Source organism: Quercus suber, unplaced genomic scaffold (genome assembly GCF_002906115.3).
Source record: "Quercus suber isolate HL8 unplaced genomic scaffold, Cork oak 2.0 scaffold_478, whole genome shotgun sequence".
Classification (NCBI taxonomy): Eukaryota; Viridiplantae; Streptophyta; class Magnoliopsida; order Fagales; family Fagaceae; genus Quercus; species Quercus suber.
The window spans coordinates 261,072-282,654 of NW_027069929.1; the positions used below are offsets into that span (position 1 = coordinate 261,072).

At 34.4% G+C, this 21,583-nt stretch overlaps 2 protein-coding genes across 6 annotated transcripts; both read left to right on the top strand.

Annotated features, from left to right (window-relative positions):
- The first annotated feature begins 4,474 nt into the window (after window positions 1–4,474).
- Window positions 4,475–10,089, top strand: LOC112019096 (putative disease resistance RPP13-like protein 1). 3 transcript variants are annotated; one of them, XM_065762887.1, is made up of 5 exons: window positions 4,475–8,485; window positions 8,682–8,849; window positions 8,945–8,977; window positions 9,390–9,513; window positions 9,783–10,089. In XM_065762887.1, exon 1 carries the CDS (start codon window positions 4,647–4,649, stop codon window positions 8,472–8,474), a length of 3,828 nt encoding a protein of 1,275 aa, XP_065618959.1. In that variant the 5' UTR covers window positions 4,475–4,646; the 3' UTR covers window positions 8,475–8,485; window positions 8,682–8,849; window positions 8,945–8,977; window positions 9,390–9,513; window positions 9,783–10,089. The 3 variants fall into 3 exon arrangements, with proteins under 3 accessions (XP_065618959.1, XP_065618960.1, XP_065618961.1); XM_065762888.1 differs by having other exon boundaries at window positions 8,682–8,803; XM_065762889.1 differs by lacking the exon at window positions 8,945–8,977.
- A 6,513-nt stretch (window positions 10,090–16,602) lies between these two features.
- On the top strand, window positions 16,603–20,148 carry LOC112010562 (ADP,ATP carrier protein, mitochondrial). Of its 3 annotated transcripts, none has more exons than XM_024042910.2 (4): window positions 16,603–16,674; window positions 18,015–18,533; window positions 18,625–18,999; window positions 19,383–20,148. In XM_024042910.2, exons 2-4 carry the CDS (start codon window positions 18,036–18,038, stop codon window positions 19,677–19,679), a joined length of 1,170 nt encoding a protein of 389 aa, XP_023898678.1. In that variant the 5' UTR covers window positions 16,603–16,674; window positions 18,015–18,035; the 3' UTR covers window positions 19,680–20,148. The 3 variants fall into 3 exon arrangements, with proteins under 3 accessions (XP_023898678.1, XP_023898680.1, XP_023898679.1); XM_024042912.2 differs by lacking the exon at window positions 16,603–16,674 and adding an exon at window positions 16,790–16,865; XM_024042911.2 differs by lacking the exon at window positions 16,603–16,674 and adding an exon at window positions 16,873–16,965.
- The last annotated feature ends 1,435 nt before the right edge of the window (window positions 20,149–21,583 follow it).

Here is a 21,583-nt window from a genome sequence, read left to right on the forward strand (position 1 = left end):
GATCCTTAATGAATGCAAATATTGAAGTGTGCTCTTTACATTTGAACTCACATGACTCAATTAAGAGCTCTTACGTACTAAAAAAACAATTCAATAAATTAAGGGTCTGGTATGAAGATTGAAGAGTACTTATCTTCAAACAAAAGATTCAAATATATATATATATATATATATGTAGTAGGAAGTTGTGATTTAGAGAGGGGAATAAAAAAAACCTATAGCCGCGTTTTTAAAAAACGCGGCTATAGGTCCGATGCTGAGCCGCGGTTAGAAACGCAGCTCAAAGTGAACCTATAGCTGCATTTTTTAAGACCTTTAGCCGCGTTTTTAGAAAACGCGGCTATAGGTCCGAATACATGTTACAGGCTATAAAACGCGGCTTAAAGTATGACCTGTAACTGCGTTCTTCAAAAACGCGGCTATAGGTCTGACCTTTAGCCGCGTTTTTAAAAAATGCAGCTACAGGTCTGTTGCTGCGGTGTTTAGGCCGCGTTTGCAAACGTGGCTATAGGAAACGCGGCTCTATCCTATAGCCGCGTTTTTGGGGTCTATAGCTGCGTTTTTTAAACGCGGCTATAGACCGCGTTTTTTGTAGTGAGAGTTGTCTGAGGTTGCATGTCCACTACTACTTAAACCACTAAAAGCCCTAGCTGTATGCCCAATTTTCTAGAAACCTCTCTCTCTCTCTCTCTCTCTCTCTCTCTCTCTCTGAACCTCCATGGCTGACCACCAAGGTCATCCATTCTTATCTCTATAAGAAGAAAATGTAAAGTTGTAGCCTTAGGCTATATAATCATTTTTGTAGCTAAACTTTGTTCGAACAATAATGATTTCTTTATGTTTGGGGGGAAAGTTCACCTACCCTCTTTGGGGTTATTCATCAGGTTTAGAGGGTATCATTTATAAAAGTTACTTTTGCTAAAGTTTGGCACTAATACTTATCAAAAAAAAAAAAAAAATGTTTGGCACTAATACTAACACATGCCATGCCTTACACACACTTCAATTTGAAGACACAAAAAAGTGGAAGCATTGAGAACATATAGAGGATGATATCATATAGGATTGAATCAAGACTCTGCCTTCTGCCCCTTCCATTGTTTTTATCTTTTTTCTGTACTAGCAATGGTTAATGTGATGGATCATGGTATAGACATGTTTTTTCAACACACTTTGAAAAAACTTGTGGTTAGTTTTCTAAGAGATTACACTGGCGCCAGGAAGGATCTGCTCTATAGATATTCACACATGCTGTCCCCCCATAATAGCTAGCAAAGTTTGATATAGTCTATCACCTTATACTCCATTTGAACCACCCCTCTGTTACTCAGCTTGTAGTCTAAATATATCTCAGTGGTTGCGCCCTTGTCTCCATGCTTCTCAAACTTCTATTAGGGTTTGGAAAGATCATATCCACAGAGTGGCTTTATGCTCAGAGAGAGAGAGAGAGAGAGAAAGATATGGTGGTGGCTGGGGTTTGCCGCAGAGGAGCATGAATGCTTCAATTCTTTTAGATTGGAGATATCGAAGAGAGATGGAGGTGTTTAGATCAAGATCAGACTTAGAGAGAGAGATTACGGTAAGGGGATATTGATTATATCACCTGCGTGACCTTGATGACCAACAGAGGATTTGGTTATTAGATCCATAACACTTCTTAGGCCATCATTTTGGCATAATTGAGCTGCCACAATGCATTTAATTTGCATACACCGGCTGTATACAAATTTACTTGGCCTCTCTTGGATATTTAGGCAGCATGCACGCGGGCATGCTATGGCCCAGGCTACATGATCACGTTGGGCTGCCATGACCTTGGCAACGTGCACCTGGCCACGCCTTGGCCTTGACAGCACGCACATGGGGTTGCCATGGGCATGCCAACATGCCTAAAGGAGGTTCTCAAGGTGGTTTCAATTGGTAGTCCGGCGATATTCATTGATCTCCTAGTACTTTTTTTGTCTGAGTGGTTAGTATCTATGCAACCCCACTTTATGGTTGCATAGTCTAGTGATATTCATCGATCACCTTATACTTTTTTGGCTTGAGTGGTTTGTATTGATTGATGAGTGGTTAGTCTATCGCCCCATGGCTTTGCTTTGTTTTTTAGTGGGCGATCTTATATCACACTTCTGGTAGAATGTGACACAATTTATGTTTCCTATGATGAGTGTCCTAACAAGTTGAAAAAACATGAATTAAAACTATGGTGTGACACAAGTATGAAAGCATGTGAATTTCCAAAAAATTGGTATGTAATTCTATGTATTTACTATTGGTTAATTTTGAATATATATATATATATATAAATGCTGATGTAAATTGAAAATAATATTTAAAATACAAGCTTGACATGCAAGTTGGTGATATAATAGAACATGCAAATTTTGTAGTATTTGACAAGGAAGCAGAGAAGTTATTTAAAGTTCTTGATACGAAACTCTCCAATATGGAAGAAGAGGTAAAAATGAAAGAAATAGGTTATTTGTTTATTTAAATTAATTCTGTTACGTTACGCTAATTAAAGTCTTTTTTTTTTCTTTTTTAAATAATAGGATGTAGATGGTGACAATATTATTCCAAATAGTATCAATGCATTATTGGAACACCTACATCTTCCAAGTGAAATTTAATGCATACAGTTTCTTCGTTTGCGACCAAAGCTTTACGGTAACTAGAGTCTTTGAAATTGAAGGAAATGAACAATTACAGGTAAAAATGTTTCACTTATACTTTATTTATGAAGTTATAATATTATCAGTGATACATAATGACATATTGCATCTTTAATTATAGGAAACAACAAAAAGAAGGACTAAGAATGGAAATGAAGTATCCAAAGAAAAAATTTGTGCTGAAGTAAAGAAAAGAAGATTTATGAAGAAGTAAGCAAAATTGCACAAATAAATATTATTTAGTTCTTTTTAAAACTTCACACAATATATCTTTAATTTCCTCAACAAGAAAAGAACATTTGTATTTTTTCTGTTTTGCAGATAAATCCAAAACTAGAATGTGGACGAGCTCAAATAGAAGTGTTAGATGATTAGCGAACATAGAAAATATTTAAATGAACCTTTGAATATTTAGACTTCAAATCAGGTCGTGATGTTGTGCTTTCTGATGGAAGAAAAGAAACATCAGAGCCTAACGGCTAGTTTAAGCTGACGGTCAAATTTTAACTCAGCAGCAAAACGGCACCGTATCTCATTAATACAAACGGTGACGTTTTGATTTTAAAGAGAATTCTTTCAGCCAAGCTATACGACATCGTTTAGCCTTGGTGTTAGCATCTTCTTCAAAGGATGAGCTGCTGAGATATTTTTTTGTAATTAGAAATTTTCTGTTAAGAGCCCATTAATCACATGTGTAAATAGAGTGTAACTAATTCCAAGCTTTACGGAATTATTGCTAGTTGGTTAGATTAGATTTAAGTTTATCTCTTGCTCTATATATAGAGAACTATACACATTGTATTATTCAGTTAGTGTTGCTAATATTCAATCACGTAGAGTTTACTCTCTGTTCTCTCAGTATGTGTGGCAGACTTGGGTTGTTCTATCAAATGATTTCAGCACGCTCTATGGCTATGAAGGGTCCCAATAGAAGTTATGGATGAAGGGTCTCCTTCTTGGTATAAAGGGAGGATTTTCTACATAGATGCGCAAAAGGAAGTGGTGGAGGCCTTTGCAACTAATTTGAAAGTAATTTATAATTTATAATGTCCAATCTGCCATCCAAATTAGTATGTAAAATAATAAGTAGTGTATACTTATCTTTCCTAAATTATAAATGCATTTGCAACGTACACTCTAAACCACAAAATTCTACAATCAACATCCTAATTTGGCAATAATCTATCCCTAATTTAATACACTGATTTTTGGATGATGAAGGATATTGCAAATTAATCCAGGACGAGATAGTTCATTTAAAATTCTATTGTTTATAATTAGGTAGCATTGCATATGTCACAAATTTAAAGCTGAATAACTACAATTATAGAACACGAGTGTAACTGAGTTTCCATTTCTCAGTGACTAATCTGGGTGAATAGTGAAATACTGGTTCATTAAAAAGTTAATATTTTCATGTGGCAAAGATCATGGTTTTTAATTGTAGGGATTATTTAGTGAAGCAAAAGTAGATGCAAGTAAAGAATCCTAACGAGTTCAGTCCCCACTTCTTTAAGTAAATTCTTTACCCGAAGCTAAGGTTCACCGTGCTACAAGTAAAGAATTTACTTTAGAAAAAGGAATAAAGAAGCAAACTTTTGAAAAAGAAAATACAATTAAACAACCGTGGGGCCTAAATTTGTTGGCACCTGAAGCAAAGGTTCACCGTGCTACAGGTAAAGAATTTACTTTAGAAAAAGGAAAAAGAAGCAAACTTCTGAAAAAGAAAATACAATTAAAACAACCGCGGGGCCTAAATTTGTTGGCAATGATGCCCACTACTACTAGCCAAAGGCGTGTGAGATTCCAAGTGCTATCTAAAAGCAAGCTTTTGATTTTGAAGCATAAATTAAATGTGGTATAAGAACTAAGAACTGCACAGGCTTTCACACCACAAGCAAAAACCAATCTCTTTTCGTTTCCTTGAGTTACTCACTTTGTCAATTTCTTTCCATTGCAAAAAAGAAAAACATGGCTACCATAGTAGGAGAAGCATTACTGTCTGAATCCGTTAAACTGTTACTGGACTTGGCATCTCAGGAGGTCGTGAAGTTCATCCGGGGAAGAAAAGTCTCTGATACACTACTGACAAAGCTGAAGACATCGTGTCTTACCCTCAGCAAAGTGCTCAATGACGCAGAGGAAAGGGAAATCACAGACACAAATGTCAAAGACTGGGTTGATGAGCTTAAGGATGCTGTCTATCACGCAGAGGACCTTTTGGATGAGATCGCTACTGAAGCTTTGCGGTGCCAGGTGGAAGCTGTTTTTGTAACCTGTACGAGTAAGGTACGTAACTTCATCTCTACTTCATTTGATCAGTTTGGGAGAAAACTAGAATCAAAGATACAAGAAGTCGTAGATAAGCTGGAATATCTAGCTTCACAAATAAATGCTATAGGTCTGAGAGAAGGTGTTGAAGGGAGATCTTCCCAAAGAGTGCCCACAACCTCTCTGGTAGATCCAGAGACTATAATTTACGGTAGGGATGATGATGAAAAGGCAATAGTCAACTTGCTGCTCTCAAACGATGTAGCAAGCAACAACCACTCAGCTGGTGTGATTCCCATTGTGGGCATGGGTGGGGTTGGAAAGACAACCCTTGCTCGGAAAATCTACAACAACCAAAAAATCATAGAACATTTCAGCCTTAAAGAATGGGTTTGTGTTTCAGAAGAATTTGACGTTCCTAAGATAACTAAAAAAATTCTTGAGGCTGTCAGTCCACAAAAACATGATCACACGGACTTCAATAAGATCCAAACTGAATTGAAGAATTATTTGATGGGAAAGAAATGTTTACTGATTCTTGATGATGTGTGGAATGAAAATTATGATGATTGGGCTCTCTTGAGTATTCCCTTTAAATATGGAACATCGGGAAGCAGAATTATTGTGACAACACGCAACGAAAGTGTTGCATTGATCATGCGCCCTATTCAAATTTTTAATCTTAATAAATTATCAGAAGAAGATTGTTGGCTATTATTTGCAAATCATGCCTTTGAAAATGGAAAATCTAACGCATATCCTGAATTAAAAAGAATTGGTAAAGAAATCATTAAGAAGTGTGATGGTCTGCCATTGGCAGCAAAAGCACTCGGTTGTCTATTGCACTCTAAATTAGATGTAGAGGAATGGAATAAAATTTTGAAAAGCGAAATTTGGAGTCTGCCTAACAATGGGGGTAATATTCTTCCAGCTTTAAGAATAAGTTACTATTACCTACCCTCACATTTAAAGCGATGTTTTGCATATTGTTCGATCTTTCCAAAGGATTATCTATTCAAAAAGGAAGAACTTGTTCAGTTGTGGATGGGAGAGGGCTTCTTGCAACAACACAACTCAAATGAAGAAATGGAAGTTATAGGTGCTAAGTACTTCCTTGATTTAGTATCGAGGTCACTTTTACAACGATCAAATGGAAGCAAATTGTGCTTTCTAATGCATGACCTAGTCCATGATTTAGCTACATCTGTATCTGGCAAATTTTGTTTCAGATTGGAAGGGGATAACACAAACAACATTATAGATAAAACTCGTCATTTTTCCTGCTTAAGAACCAGATATGACACCCCAGAGAAGTTTAATGCTTTGTGCGAAGCTAAAAATTTACGCACCTTCATTTCGTTAGAAATGAAAGAAGATGACGAGGACGAGGACGAGGACGAGGAGTTCTACTTAACAAAGAAGGTACCACATGATCTATTATTGAAACTAAGATTCTTACGTGTGCTCTCTCTTTCACATTATTGTAATATAGAGTTGCCTGAGTCAATTGGAGATTTCAAACATCTCCGCTATTTAGACGTCTCTTTTACTAAGATTGAGAGATTGCCTGAGTCTACATGCATGTTGCTCAACTTACGAACATTGAATTTATCAGGATGCAAATTTCTAGTTAAGTTGCCAAAAAATATGAGAAATCTCATTAATTTGCGTCATCTTTATATTAGTGGAACTAGCATTAAAAATATGCCAATACATATGGGTCGATTACAATGTCTTCAGACTTTGACCAAATTTGTTGTCGGCAAGGACATTGGATTCCGAATTGAAGAGTTAGGAAAACTTTCAAATCTTCGGGGAGTCATTGTAATATCGAATCTCCAGAATGTGATAAACTCAGCTGATGCTTTGGAAGCAAAGTTGAAGGATAAGGAGCACCTTAAGGAGCTAACATTGGAGTGGGATGCTGCCAATGGCATTGTTTCTCAAAGTGAAAGAGACGTACTCAACAATCTGCAGCCTCATACGAGCTTAACAAAGCTTTTTATAGAGAATTACAATGACACAAGCTTCCCAAATTGGGTTGGAGATAGTTCATTTTCAAATATTACAGTTGTTCATCTAGACTCTTGTAGAAATTGCCATAGTTTGCCATCACTTGGACAACTCCCCTCTCTTCAAGACCTCTTCGTTTTTGGGTTTGATGAAGTTGTTACCGTGGATGCTGACTTTTATGGTAGTGGTTCTTCTACTATTACACCATTTCAATCACTGAAAAAATTGAGATTTGAGAAAATGTCGAAGTGGGAGAAATGGTCTCCTTATCACGGAGAAGGCGAAGATGAAGGAGGAGCTTTTCCAAGTCTCCAAGAGCTTTATCTTGAAGAATGTCCAAAACTAAGTGGAAGCTTGCCCAAGCACCTTCCTTCTTTAACCGAACTTCAGATTAAAGCATGTGAACAGCTTGAGGCTTCTCTCCCAGCTGCTCCTTCTATTCGTGAATTAGAATTAAGGAATTGTAATGATGCGTTGTTGAAAGAATTGCCACCCGCATTGCACTACCTCGCAGTAATCGGATTCAAAAACCTGGAGTCTCTGCCACTGCCAGAGGGAGTGATGGACCACAACCACTGTGTTGAATCGTTATTTATCCATGATTTTCCTGTGCTCAAGTCTCTTCCTAGTGGTGGTCTATCCAGTCCCACTACACTAAAATATCTTGATATCCGTAATTGTAAGGAAGTAGAATTCCCGATGTACCCCTGCTACTCTTTCCTTGAGCGACTGACGATAAAAGATAGCTTTAATTCTTTTAAGTCATTTCCCTTAGACATCTTCCCGAAGCTTCGTTATCTCAAAATCAAAGGGTGTAGCAACATGGAGTCCCTTTCAGTTTCGGAGGGACATCGCCTGACTGATCTCCTAGAGTTGAAAATAAAAAACTGCCCTAATTTTGTAGCTTTTCCCAGTGGAGGATTGTCGGCCCACAATCTCTCAGAATTAAAAGTCAGTAATTGCTCTCGTCTCAATGCTCTCCCAGAAAACATGCACACGTTTCTCCCGTCTCTTCAAAATTTGCATATCAAAAATTGTCCACAAATTGAGTCTTTTCCGGAAGGTGGTCTGCCATCCAATCTAATTTCTTTAGGAATCAGCAACTGCAAAAAACTAATTTGCAATAGAATGGAGTGGGGCTTGCAAAGACTGCAATCTCTTAAAATATTATCATTCATAAATGTTGATCCTGATTGCTGCTGGGATGTGAAGTCCTTTCCGGAGGAGTATTTACTGCCCACAACTGTTACCCATCTTTTAATCGGTGGGTTTGGAAATTTGAGAACGTTGGACAACAAGGGGTTTCAACACCTTACCTCTCTTCAACTTTTGAGTATCGTAGTCTGCCCTATGCTCAAGCGCATGCCAGAAGAGGGGCTGCCTGTCTCCATCACTCACATACAGATCGGGAATTGTCCTTTGTTGACGAAACGATTGCAAAGGAAGAAGGGAAAAGAGTGGCGCAACATTGCTCAAACCCCCTTCATAGAAATCGATGAGCAACACATTAAATAAAAGCCAATCGGGTATTTGTTTTACTTAACCCACTCTTGATTTTACTTGGATTCTTTTTAATTTTAATCATTGACATTTAATTTTTTTTCTATAAATTGTCAATTAATTATATATGATTGAAAAAAATACTAGTAATAATAAACGATTTCTTTGACGCTTGTTAATTCTTCATCTCATTTGCTTTTTTACAATGTTGGGCTCATGAAGTTGTCCATCGATGGTGAATCGAGAAGAACATTAGTGTGAAGAAGCTGCCAAAAGTATGACAGGATTCATGCTCAGTTACCTGTTCGTTGTTAAACAAATGCTATTAAAGGGAAAATGGAAAAGTACGCAATTCAAAATTCATGCACTGCTACCTTTTCTAGTGAACCAGTTAAGTACCCATATGATTTAATGATTTGCTTAATAAGAAAATAAGAAAAAATTGCTTGAACATATGTTAAATTATGTTTATTTGTCTGATGTAGATCCCCTGTATGTGAGGTTAATTTCACCACTTGGTAAGATTCTTCTTTTACCCAAATGCTTCATGATTGGTGTCCGTTTGGTTTTTGGTTTTGAAAGCGTGATTTTTAAAATCTTAATTGAGGGTTTGGTAAAATCTGTGATAAGTGTTGTTGCTGTGAAAATCTGTAGTACGAAAAAACAAATTTCTTTAAAAGTGGCAATTTTAAAAAACACCCACTCCCCATTGCTCACGATTTGAGGATGCAGATATTCCCAAGTTTTAAAATGCAATTTTCTTTTAAAAAAAAAAGAAAAAGAAAAAAGCCAAAGGCCAATATTTTATTATTATTATTTTCCTTTTTCTTGAAAAAAATCACAAAGGGGGCTCTTGATGACAAACAGATTTATTTAATTAAATTTATAGTATAGGGCGTAATTCTCACATTTGCCCTGTGAAATATGCAGATGATCTTAATATCATGAAAACTTTGTGGCTGTTGGAAAGTAGGGCAGAATTGATAAAAAAATTTTGAGAAAGGAAAGCGCCAATAACAATTTGTGGGAGGAATATTTAGATTGAGCAATGCAGGTCAGTGTTTCACTGTGATTTTGTTTGCCATCCTTTTATTCATTATTGTTTTAAATGGAAAATTAAATAGAATTTACCATATATGAAAGAAATTGGAATTGAAAACGTTAAATGTTTTCAAATTTTTTTTTGCTTTTCAAGATTCAAGTAATGAAATCTCTTAATGAAATCAGTGTTGAATACACTTGACAAAGGAGTCCAAACAGATTCATCTAATCAAATTTATTGTATAGAGAGTAGTTCTCACATTTGCCCTGTGGAATATGTAGAGGACCTTAGTTTCTTGAAAACTCTGGCTGTTGGAAGTAGTGCAGAATTGATAAAAAATTTGAGAATGGAAAGTGCCAGTGACTATTTGTGCGTGGCAATGTTTAGATTGAGAAATGCAGGTCAGTGTTTCACTGTGATTCTGATTTCCATCCTTTTATTCATTATTGTGTTGAATGGGAAATCAAACAGAATTTACCATATATGAAGAAATTGGAATTGAAAACGTTAAACATTTTCAGGATTTTTTCTGCTTTTCAAGATTCAATTAATGAAATCTCTTAGATGAGATCAGTGTTGAATACACATGTGACTAATATATATATATATTTTGGGTATTTTTAACAAAAATATTCAATATATGAATCTCCCTTCTACACTAAAGATCTTTAAAAAAAAAAAGAAAAAGAAAAAAAAGACTCTACGTGCAATTGCACATGAATTTATCTTTTTTTTATTTTTTATTTTTTATTCCAAATAAAAAACATGCATTAATCATAAAGAGTATTACAAAATAGGCCAGTAGGCTTATAAGGGGTTCAGATATAGTCTGTGATAATAGCTTAACTTTGCATATTTATATTATTATTAGAAAACATTATCATACTTATTTTGAGTTAATTTATTCATTTTATAGTTGATTTTGGAATAATGCTGAATAATTAATTTTGTGCTTAATTGAATTTTAATGCATGAATTTGTCTTTTGTAGGATAATGAAATTAATTAAGTGGATTTGTGTAAAGAAGAAAGCTAATGGACTTTACTTTTACAAGGGCCATGATGAAGTCAAATAAGGCCAACCCAATTAAATTCGAGTTCAATTGGAGCAAGGAATCAAATGAAATTTGCACCAAATCCAAGTCCAATTCGGATTAGAATTTCAGCTTGTGCACCAGTTAGTATTTGGAGCATAACTTTCGGCTCAGATGTCTAATCGAGATGATTCAAGTTGGGCTGGAAAGTTAACTTAAAGGGCTACAACTTTTTAGTTTACCAAAAGTCCGAATTCTGAAGTTAAATGGGCCGAAAACATCGGTTAATTGAAACCTAAAAACCTGGGAATTTCTCCAAATGGGAATTCAACTTGTAATAGGATTCCTTGACTTATTTAAAGGATCTTTAGGGCGAAATTCAGGGGAGAGCTGCCATAGAACATAATTTAGGTTTTCTTAAAATTTCTTTACAGGTTTTAGAGTTTTATTTGTGTTATGGCTTGCTAGAAGCCTTCCAAGGCAAGGGGTGAAACTTAACTGTTTATTGGTATGTTCTTAACCATTATTTTATGGTTTTAATGCTTATATTATTATGTTTTTGATTGATATACTCATCTAGAAAAGTGTTTAGTTCTATATAATTTTTTGATTTATCATAGACTCCAGACATGTTCAATGCTTAGTATTTCTTGCGAACGAATTTACTAGTTTCGTTTTGCCTAAAATCAATCAATTTCATGAGACTACCTTAGACAATTAATTCTTGAGTTTTTATTGTTAAATTGTCGGACTAAGATTATCATTCGTATGAATTTTAATTGAGTTGTAAAATAAATATTGTTAAGACTACTAATAGATGTGTTGTGTATGGATCCCTAAACATTAGGGTCTTAATTTATTATTATTTTCTTTCAATTTAAATTAACTTTACTAAACCATCAAAAATCTCTTCAATTAAACTTTATTATTTTAGTTTTATTCTTTTGTGGTTTGCTAATCAATTCCCTTTTCCTTGTGGATTCGACCTCAGACTTACCGAGTTATTACTTCGCACCGTTGCCAAAAACTTGTTGCAACTTAAATAATACTCCTAAGTGCAGGATTGTCGTGAAGTAATAACTCGGTAAGTCTGAGGTTGAATCCATAGGAAAAAGGGAATTGATTAGCAAACCACAAGAGAGTAAAACTAAAATTATAAAGTTTAATTGAAGAAATTTTTAATAGTTTAGTAAATGTAATTTAAATTGAGAGAAAATAACAATATATTAAGGCGCCAAGGTTTAGGGATTCACACACAACACATTTATTAGTAGTCTTAACAATATTTATTTTATAACTCAACTAAAATTCATATGAAGGATGATCTTAGTTGGACAATTTAACAATAAAAACTTAAGAATTAATTGTTTAAGGTAGTTTTATGAAATTAAATGATTTTAGGCAAAAAAAAAACTAGTGAATCAGTTCACAGGGAATACTAAGCATTTAACGTGTCTGGAGTCTACGATAAATCAAAAGATTATACAGAACTAAACACTTTTCTTGATGAGTAAAACAATCAAAAACATAATAACATAAGCATTAAAATCATAAAATAATTGTTAAGTACATACCAATAAACAGTTGGGTTTCACCCCTTGCCTTAGTAAGGTTTCTAGTAAGCCATAACACAAAATAAAACTCTAAAAACTATAAATAAACTTTAGAAAACCTAAATTATGTTCTACAGCAGCTCTCCTCTGAATTTCGCCCCAAGGAGCCTTTAAATAGGTCAAGAAATCCTATTACAAATTAAATTCCCGTTTGGAGAAATTCCCATGTTTTTAGGCTTCACTTAACCGACATTTTCGGTCTATTTAACTTCAGAATTTGGACTTTTGGTAAACTACAAAGTTGTAGCACTTTAAGTTAGCTTTCCAGCCCAATTGAATCATCTCGATTGGACATCTGAGCTGAAAGTTATACTTCAAATACTAACTGGTACACAGGCTAGAATTCTAATCTGAATTGGACTTGGATTTGGTGCAAATTTCCTTTGATTTCTTGCTCCAATTGGACTCGAATTTAATTGGGTTGATATTCTTTAACTTCATCATGGCTCTTGTAAAAGTAAAGTCCATTAGCTTTCTTCTTTGTACAAATCCACTTATTTAATTTCATTATCCTACAAAAGATAATTTACGCGTTAAAATTCAATTAAGCATAAAATTGATTATTCAAAATTATTCCAAAACCAACTATAAAATGTATGAATTAACTCAAAATAAATATGATAATACTTTCTAATAATGATATAAATATGCAAAATTAAGCTATTATCAGTCTGCAAAAGTGAATAGGAAAATTAGTAGCTCTAACAACAAATTCTAACACGTTAAATCACTATCTTAGGTACAAAAATGACATGTGTGATTAGTCCTTGTTGCTGCAGCTAAAGTAGGTCCAAGGTGAGAGTTTGTTCCTGCCATGATGGTTTTCTAGTGTAATTGCAAATCTGAACTAGTCTTATGTTATTGCTCATTATTATGATTTTTTTGAATCCTAGATCTTTAGCCTTAATCATTGCCTCCACCAAAGCTTCCTGGGCTATAAGACATTGAGTTTGTCTCCCATTGCTAGCTCCTCCTGTGAATAGGATACCTCCATCCAGGTTAATGACTTCAAAAGCATAGTCACATCTCTTGGATTTCCTATTCCTATATGTGGCCACTTTGATGAGAATCTGCTAGTTCTGGTTAGTAACGAGTTGAGGATGTTTCTGTCTGGAATTGTGTTTTTGCTCTTGAGTTTGTTGGAAGGCTTCCTAGTACCTGCAAATGAGAGATTGAGAAGTGAGAACAACCTCTATTGGATTAGGTACCTTTCCTTAATGAAGAATGTTGTTTCTGTGATTCCAAAGTGACCATAGAATGGTTAATAGAGATTGTAGATAACATTCTGTTTTGCTCCATAGATCTGCTTTTGATGATACAATTTAAAATCCATTGTTTTGTTGTGTTGTGATTTAGATCAGATGTCCTAATCTCGAGAATAGAGCCATGCCAAACAACTCTTGCAAAAGGACATTGTAAGAAGAGATGGGTTATGGTTTCCTCCTCTTCGTCACACATCAGGCATCTTTTAGAGGCTGGAATACCTCTTTTATTGAGGTTTGCAAAGACAGGGAGATTATCATGCAAAGTTTTCCAGATGAAAGTAAGAATTCTCAAAGGTAGCTTAACTTTCCAAATCAGCAAACATTAAAGGGACTCTGATTTATCCTATTTGTGTGGTTCAGATGTTGGTGGATTAGAGAATAGGCTTTATCAGCTTTATATTCTCTTGAATTAGGGTGCTTCCATAGGAGCTTATCTGCATTGCCATCAGTCTTGGGGATTAGAATTTGTTGGGGATATTACACAAAGTAATAATGGAAGAAAAATGTTAACACAAAAGACAAATATAAAATAGATAACTTGGAAGCACTATATTGTTTTCCTTAGACAATATTTGCCCCCCCACCCCCCCACATTTCTATTACTAAAGAGTTATCGTAAATTTGTTCGTAGGATACAACCAAGATTTTTGGTTCTATAGATAGCAATTCTGGAGAATGACCATAGGATTTCTTGTGTTTCTCTCTAACTTATTATTTTGTGGAGTTCTACTATTTTAAGTGAACATAAGCCTTTATTTATACACGTAGGATTATATTTCATCAAAAGGCACGTATGAAGAGTTGAAATGTTTCATAAAACCATTAACAAGTCTGTAAACCTCTTCAACCTTTCTAAACAATCACCAAAAAATTCTGCAGAAAATCTTGTTTCATGATTTTCGATCGATTGAGTGCACTTTTCGATTGGTCGAACGAGAATCGAACAGCGATCGAGTCATCCAGAGACTCTAGGATTATTTTCTTACCATTTCGATTGATTGAGCCAAAGTTTTGACCGATCGAAAATGCTGAATTTCGAATTTTCACTTAGAAAATTTTAGAACTTGAATTTCCACTTTATGAAACCATAGTTTCCAAACTCAAATATTATTATTACAACTTATCCATGTATATACCTATATATACAACAAAATTTGCATGATTTCCTTACAATGAGGTCAGCCACAGTATCATTAAGAAGATTATTCTCACTTAGGGAATGGTTTGGACAATGAAACCAATCTGGGTGAGTGAGAGGGATTTGGTGACTAGAACCTATCAACCAATGGCCTTGATGTAAGGAAGCAAACTATGGCACTGTAATATTTTTCCAAATCCAAGAGTGATGTGGTTTTGGCTTATAGTCTTGCAAAGAAGATCTATGAAAGTATTTGGCTTTGAAGGTCCTAGCCAGCAAGGAATTTGGATTATTCTGGATTCTTTGATATTGCTTAGAAATATTTGCTTGATTAATAAGACTGAATTCTTTATCCCTTAGGTCTATAAGGAAATGTGCACTCTTAGTATTGACATTTTTTTAGCTTCTAATTATGGAAAAGGCTAAAATTTGCTACATGATAAATAAATTATTGATTGTTCTAAAAGTTTAAGTTGTTAAAAAAAATTGAGAATTTAATCATTTATACAATATTCGAATAGTAACAAAGAAATAATAATTAAATGAAATCAGTAAGAGGCTTAATATAAAGTTTTTCTTCAATAACAAACCAACTAAAATAACAAACTAACTAAAGAGGCAACACTATCTTAAAAAAAGAAAAAGAAAAGGGGTATCTTTGGAACCAACTGATTTCCCACTCTATGTTTGAGAAATTAGCAAATACTTCAAATATGTTATTTTTTCAGTTAAATCTAACGAAATTACAATTATTATAAATGCAATTTAAGAAAATAATAGTGTAATCCTCAACTTTTTCTTCAAAATTTTGTTAAAAGAGGAAACAGGTTGGTTTCAAAGATGAATGTAGGAATTGTGAACCACTCCAAACATAAAGAGAAAAATGCTTTTTCCATAAAAATAAAAAATAAAAAAAAAAGAAAAAGAAAAAGAAAAAGAAAAAAAAACCTAAAGAGGCAGATGTCCTTTGGCCACATTGGCTCCATTTGTGTTCACTAGCCACGAGAATTGAGTCCAAATTATTTTACGCAAACACAAAGATGATGACAAGAGAAAGAAATTAAATTAGTTGATAGGTGTGAGATCTGATTTATTTATTTATTATTTGATAGCTAGGGGTGAGATCTGATTTATGATCCTTCATTTGGCAGCCACCAACAATTTTAATTGTTTCCAGTTTGATGAACCAGAACCAATGTATTTTGTTATCTTGATTTTGAGCATTCTAGTAAACATAGTAAAATCAACATAAAATAAAGTAACAAGAACAAATGCATTTTAATACATATTCAACATATAAAACTGTCCAATAAACTCTCCATTAAAAACACTCACCTGAGCTACATGATTTTTCGTTAAGAAAGATTATTCACTTTTACGGAACCTCACCATATGTTTCACAAAAGAACCCGGCCACATCCCTTATAAGAGAAAGAAACTCATTTGATAAGAGTGAATAGGATCTGTTTAGTACGTCTGTTTAAATAACAGTTTTTAATTTTTTTGAAAATATGTGTGAGTGAAAAAGTGTGTAAAAAATACGTGTATTGTTGTTTAAAAACATATGTTTAAACTCGCATACCAAACAGACCTAATTCTCATTTGGACTAACACAATTAATTATGAAAGTTAAAAATAAAAAAATAAAAAACCAAAAAGGAAAGCATGTACAGCCAAGGCTTTGCTAAGAATCTGGATTCAAATGTCAAATCATAGTTGGCATTGCTAACCAAACAGAATCATCATGAAAAAAAAAAAAAAAAAGGTTTCCAAATTAAGTATCATACCAAACTTTCCTAATTTTCCTCAACTTTCAAGTGAAACAAACACAAAACAAAACAGCCATCACTACCGACAAATTCAAAGTCAACCCATCCATCCAGCACCGTCAGATCTCACACTCTCACAATCCACATCAACGGTTACCAAACTCCCAAAACCAAAACACCACGTCACAGATTTGACATTCCCTACGTTAAAAAAACAACAACTTTGAACTTTCTACGTGAAAATAAGCCACAGCCATATAAAACCCTCTCTCACATTTCCATTCAAAACCTTCATGCATTTTTTGCACTTGCCTCTCTTCCTTTCACTCTCCGAGAACCAAGGCAAAACCAACCGGTACCCTCTCTTTCTTTGTCTCTGACTTGGTCGGTTTTTCTATATGTGTTAGTGTCTAAAAAAGTGTTAGTGGTTTTTGTGTGTTTCTGTGAACTATCTACGGTTGGCTGTGTTTAAGGATAGCTGGAGTTTCGGGTTGTTATAGATTGTTGTTATAGGGTTTTTTTTTTTTGGTTGTAAACTAGTAAAAGGTATTCAGATCTCTCCTTTTTTGCTTCTGGGTTTTCTCTGATCTGTTTCATTCTTTGTCTTCCTGCTTTTGGTTTTTGGCTTTGGATATCATTTCTGCAGGTTGGTTTTGATTAGATCCATGTATGATTGATGGTTGCTTTTGTTATGTGAATCTGAGGCTCATTGTTTTGATTTTAGATTTGGGTTTGAATTGATTAATTGAGATTGATGCTTTTTTTTTGATAAAAAAATTCAAACTTTGATTGGTTTTTCTTTTTCTTTTCTAATGGGTTGTTTGGAAAATATTAATTGGTTAATCATTAATTGTTAAATGTACGTTAATTTCTACGATGTAGATCTGGGGTGTGATGGGTACATGCATTTTAACTTGTTAAATGGTCTAGATGGGCATTTTTTATTAATTAAAAATGAATTATGGTGGTAAATCTGAGCAGGGAAATGCTGTTATATTTAAATTTTCATTGGCTTAAGTATTGAGCAGGCATATAAGCTAATAAGAATAAGTGATCGTGTTGAATTGGTGCTAGAACTAGAAGTGGTAGACTGATTCAGTCAGGTAGTGAAGTCACTAAGAGAGCTCACTCTTGTATGGCAATTGTTTTTGAGATTAGTTCTGTTTGATTCTGTTTTTCAAGGTGGGAGTTATTGTCCATTTGAATTGATTGTGAACGAATAAAACTGGATTTTGGATTATTTTTTTGTTTTTTTTTTCCGATTAGTTAAGATGTCAGACTTGCACAAAATGAAAAATCAGCTTGATGTTATTTTTTCATTGAGCTAATTCATCATGACTACGGACAGTTTCCTGTTCAGAACACACTGTCACCTAGTTTTTTTCTGGATCTTTGTGGTGTTTAGGCTCATAAATTTTTTGATCAATGGTCGTTTATAGTTATAGATCATATGGTCAGTCTCGTATAGACGAAGTTGGTGTATAGGCAAATAGAACTCAATCATGTTGTGTTATCAATTGGTGCTTCTCCTCTTTCCTCAAGGTGGATGTACAAGATTCAGTGTGTAGAACTTTGATGTTATCTTTCATTGATCTATCTGTACAGTGATTGAAACAATTTCTTGTCTGTAACTATCTCAATCATTCTGGATAGTTATTGGTCCTCTCTGACCTCTATGTGTTGAAATGGTTGCAGAGGTTTTAATTGCTAGAAGTGATGGCTATGGCTGATCGGCACCAGCACCCAACTGCCATGCAAAAGTTTGCTGGCCAGCTCCATCTCAGCTCCAGCGTTTCCCAAGATGTTCAAAACCGCTTTCAAAGTCCTGCTTTGTACAAGAGAAATTTTGCATATGGAAATTACTCCAATGCAGGACTGCAAAATCCCATGACTCAGTCATGCCGAGCTACACAGGATTTGTCATTGCTTGCCTCACCTGTGTTTGTCCAAGCCCCAAAAGAGAAAGGCTTTTCTGGCTTTGTTATTGATTTTCTTATGGGTGGAGTTTCTGCTGCTGTGTCCAAAACTGCTGCTGCTCCAATTGAGCGTGTGAAGCTCTTGATCCAGAACCAGGATGAGATGATCAAGACTGGTCGGCTATCTGAACCCTACAAGGGAATTGTAGATTGTTTCAAGCGAACAATGAAAGACGAGGGCGTTGTAGCATTGTGGAGAGGGAACACAGCTAATGTCATCCGCTATTTCCCCACACAGGTTTGCCTTTTCTTATGTTGCTAGCATTTCAATTCAGCAATAACCTTTATTGCAGTGTGTTTATTTAGTTAGTTTTCAATTTCGCCCCCAGGCCTTGAACTTTGCTTTTAAAGATTACTTTAAGAGGCTGTTCAACTTCAAGAAAGACAAGGATGGCTACTGGAAATGGTTTGCAGGTAACTTGGCTTCTGGTGGTGCTGCCGGTGCCTCTTCCCTGCTCTTTGTCTACTCTTTGGATTATGCTCGAACCCGTCTTGCAAATGATGCCAAGGCTGCAAAGAAGGGAGGAGGAGAGAGGCAATTCAATGGCATAGTCGATGTCTACAGGAAGACTCTCCAATCGGATGGTATTGCTGGCCTTTACCGTGGCTTCAACATTTCTTGTGTTGGCATCATTGTGTACCGTGGTTTATACTTCGGAATGTATGACTCGTTGAAGCCGGTGCTCCTGACTGGAAAGATGCAGGTTAGTGAGTTAGTTGGGGGATTCATTTTATTTATAATTGTGATATGATGTGATGATTCTGTTGGTGATTTTATTACTTACATAGCATGCATGGATATATCCATAATTAACATCATCACTGATAATTTAGGCTTATTGACATGTTTATAAATTTTGGAATTAAGAATAGCTTGTGGTGTTTTTTAGGATTAGTTCTTTATGTTCTGTGCCTCGACTACAATTGCAATGCATTAGCACAATAATAGACTTAGAGAAGCAATGTTCAATATCGCAACTCTTTTACCATAAATGAATCATGTTTTTCTATCTCAAGTTTACTATGAATTGTTAGATTTGTGGAGATCGAGCAGTTCATCTCATATATATCTTCTGGATGATTTCAGGATAGTTTCTTTGCTAGCTTTGCTCTTGGTTGGCTCATCACAAATGGTGCTGGCCTTGCCTCATATCCAATTGATACAGTCCGGAGAAGAATGATGATGACATCTGGTGAGGCTGTCAAGTACAAGAGCTCCCTCGATGCGTTCTCTCAAATCCTTAAGAATGAGGGTGCCAAATCTCTCTTTAAGGGAGCTGGTGCAAATATCCTCCGGGCCATTGCTGGTGCTGGTGTGCTTGCAGGTTATGACAAGCTTCAGTTAATCGTGTTTGGTAAGAAGTATGGTTCAGGTGGCGCCTAATTAAGATGAACAAAGAGACATCTCCACTCCCATATAACTATAGATGTTGATGAAAATCTTTTTGAATTTCAGTCTTTCATGAATTTATTCTTTATTCAATTGAAAAGCTTAGTTTAGAGGACTTTCGCTACGAAAAAAAATTGTTTCCTTTCTTGAAGGATTTTTGTTCTCCCATAATCTTCGATTATCAGAGCAGTTGCAATTTCACTTTGTTGGATTATTGATTCATAAGCAATTTTAAGCATCGCCTTTTGAATTTTACCACATCTTTAGAATTTTGTAAGAGCTTTGCTATGTTGTGGATCATTCTTTCCTTTTACCTGAGACTTGAGATAGAAAGCATGTTTGATGAAAGCTATAAACAAGATATTCAGCTGAAATTAGTTGCTTTGCTGTGGTATTTAAACTGGCTTTGTTTGAACCTTGTTGCTAAGGTTTTTGATATTATCAATAAAATTACAGAATTTGGCTACAACTTCTCTCAATACCTAATATTTATTTATTAAATATGAATTTTGATAAATTTACTATTGAATTACATTTTTTTTTTTTAATATCTTCCATGCTTGTAAAATTTCTAGAGAATAAAAAATCTATAGTTATTCCATCAATTAAATGTTTTGATTTCAATTTTTTATAGTTTAATATTATGCATAAAAAATAAGTTTATGAATCAAATAGTAAATAACATTCGATTAACACAAAATTTGATATACATATTAAGAACATAAAGAATATGTAATGAAACAATTATATATTTAAAATTATGCAAACATGTTAACCAAACTTTATCCTCAACAAAATGGAAGTAAGGTGATGATGGTTTTATCTTACAACTAAACCATGCAGCCTCTGGTAGGAGTGAGATTGGAGGTTTTGTGAATTGTGATAGGGACAGTTTTAACTACAAAATGACACAAAAAAACACATTACGTTCCATCGTTTCATGTACAATGTGGAGATTCACAAAGCAGATTAGAGAGGAACAATTTCCATGGAAGGTTTACCAAGTCCTAATACTTTTTTTTTTTTTTTTTTTGAATCACTAATCCCTAAGACTTCATCCTCAGAGTCAGCGGATGATATCTATCCATTACAAAAAGTATTGGGTCGTTTTTCAAAATTTAAGCCTCTATTTCTAATGCTCAGAAAGTCAGAAGAATGATTTGTGAAGTAAATCTCTTTTGGTGGTTGCAAGAAAATATAAAAGATATGCAAATTAATTTAATAAAAGAAATGACCTTTTTTTTTTGGTTAGTCCAGGATCCTGGTATATAACTATATATGTTGGCCAAGAGTTGATATTGTATTATACTCCAAACTTGAAAATTTTAATTTTGTTTGATAAATCTCTCTCTCTCTCATTAATAATTGATTGGAATCACGCCTCATGTAGCAGAAGGTCACTAGTTTGAATATATCTTCTCTCCATCCCTTGAGCCAAAACTTTAAAAAAAAAAAAAGCATGTATCTTCCTTCATAATTATTATGAACAAATCTTTCATTTAAAACTTTAAAATTATCTCAATTGCATTCACTTTAATTGAATTTTTTTTTTCCAAAATATGTATATATATTTTTTGCCTTTCTTCCGCTCAATAAAACAAATTTTAATAAATTTTTCGGTCAGCCTGATGTCTTAAATATGAATTTGAATTTTTAAGACTTTACAAGAAAATATAATTTAAAAAAAAAAATCCTTAAGGGAACAAATAACCATACACAAAGGCACAAAACTATGCTCCACTCCACATACTTAGCTATGAAAAGCTTCTAGCTAATTCAACTACATTTTTCTCTTCCTATTGCCTTAATAGATCATTATTTTATTTTCATTATCCATAGATCTTAACCAGTCACATAAAATTAATAAATAATTTTTTTTTGACTTATTGCAACAAAAT

Bases quoted from the DNA above. Each gene is read 5' to 3' on its own strand.
- LOC112010562 (XM_024042910.2), top strand. From the start codon at position 18,036: ATGGCTATGGCTGATCGGCACCAGCACCCAACTGCCATGCAAAAGTTT. The intron at 18,534-18,624 runs GTTTGCCTTTTC...TTTCGCCCCCAG, and splicing joins TCCGCTATTTCCCCACACAG to GCCTTGAACTTTGCTTTTAA. The intron at 19,000-19,382 runs GTTAGTGAGTTA...GGATGATTTCAG, and splicing joins TCCTGACTGGAAAGATGCAG to GATAGTTTCTTTGCTAGCTT.
- LOC112019096 (XM_065762887.1), top strand. From the start codon at position 4,647: ATGGCTACCATAGTAGGAGAAGCATTACTGTCTGAATCCGTTAAACTG.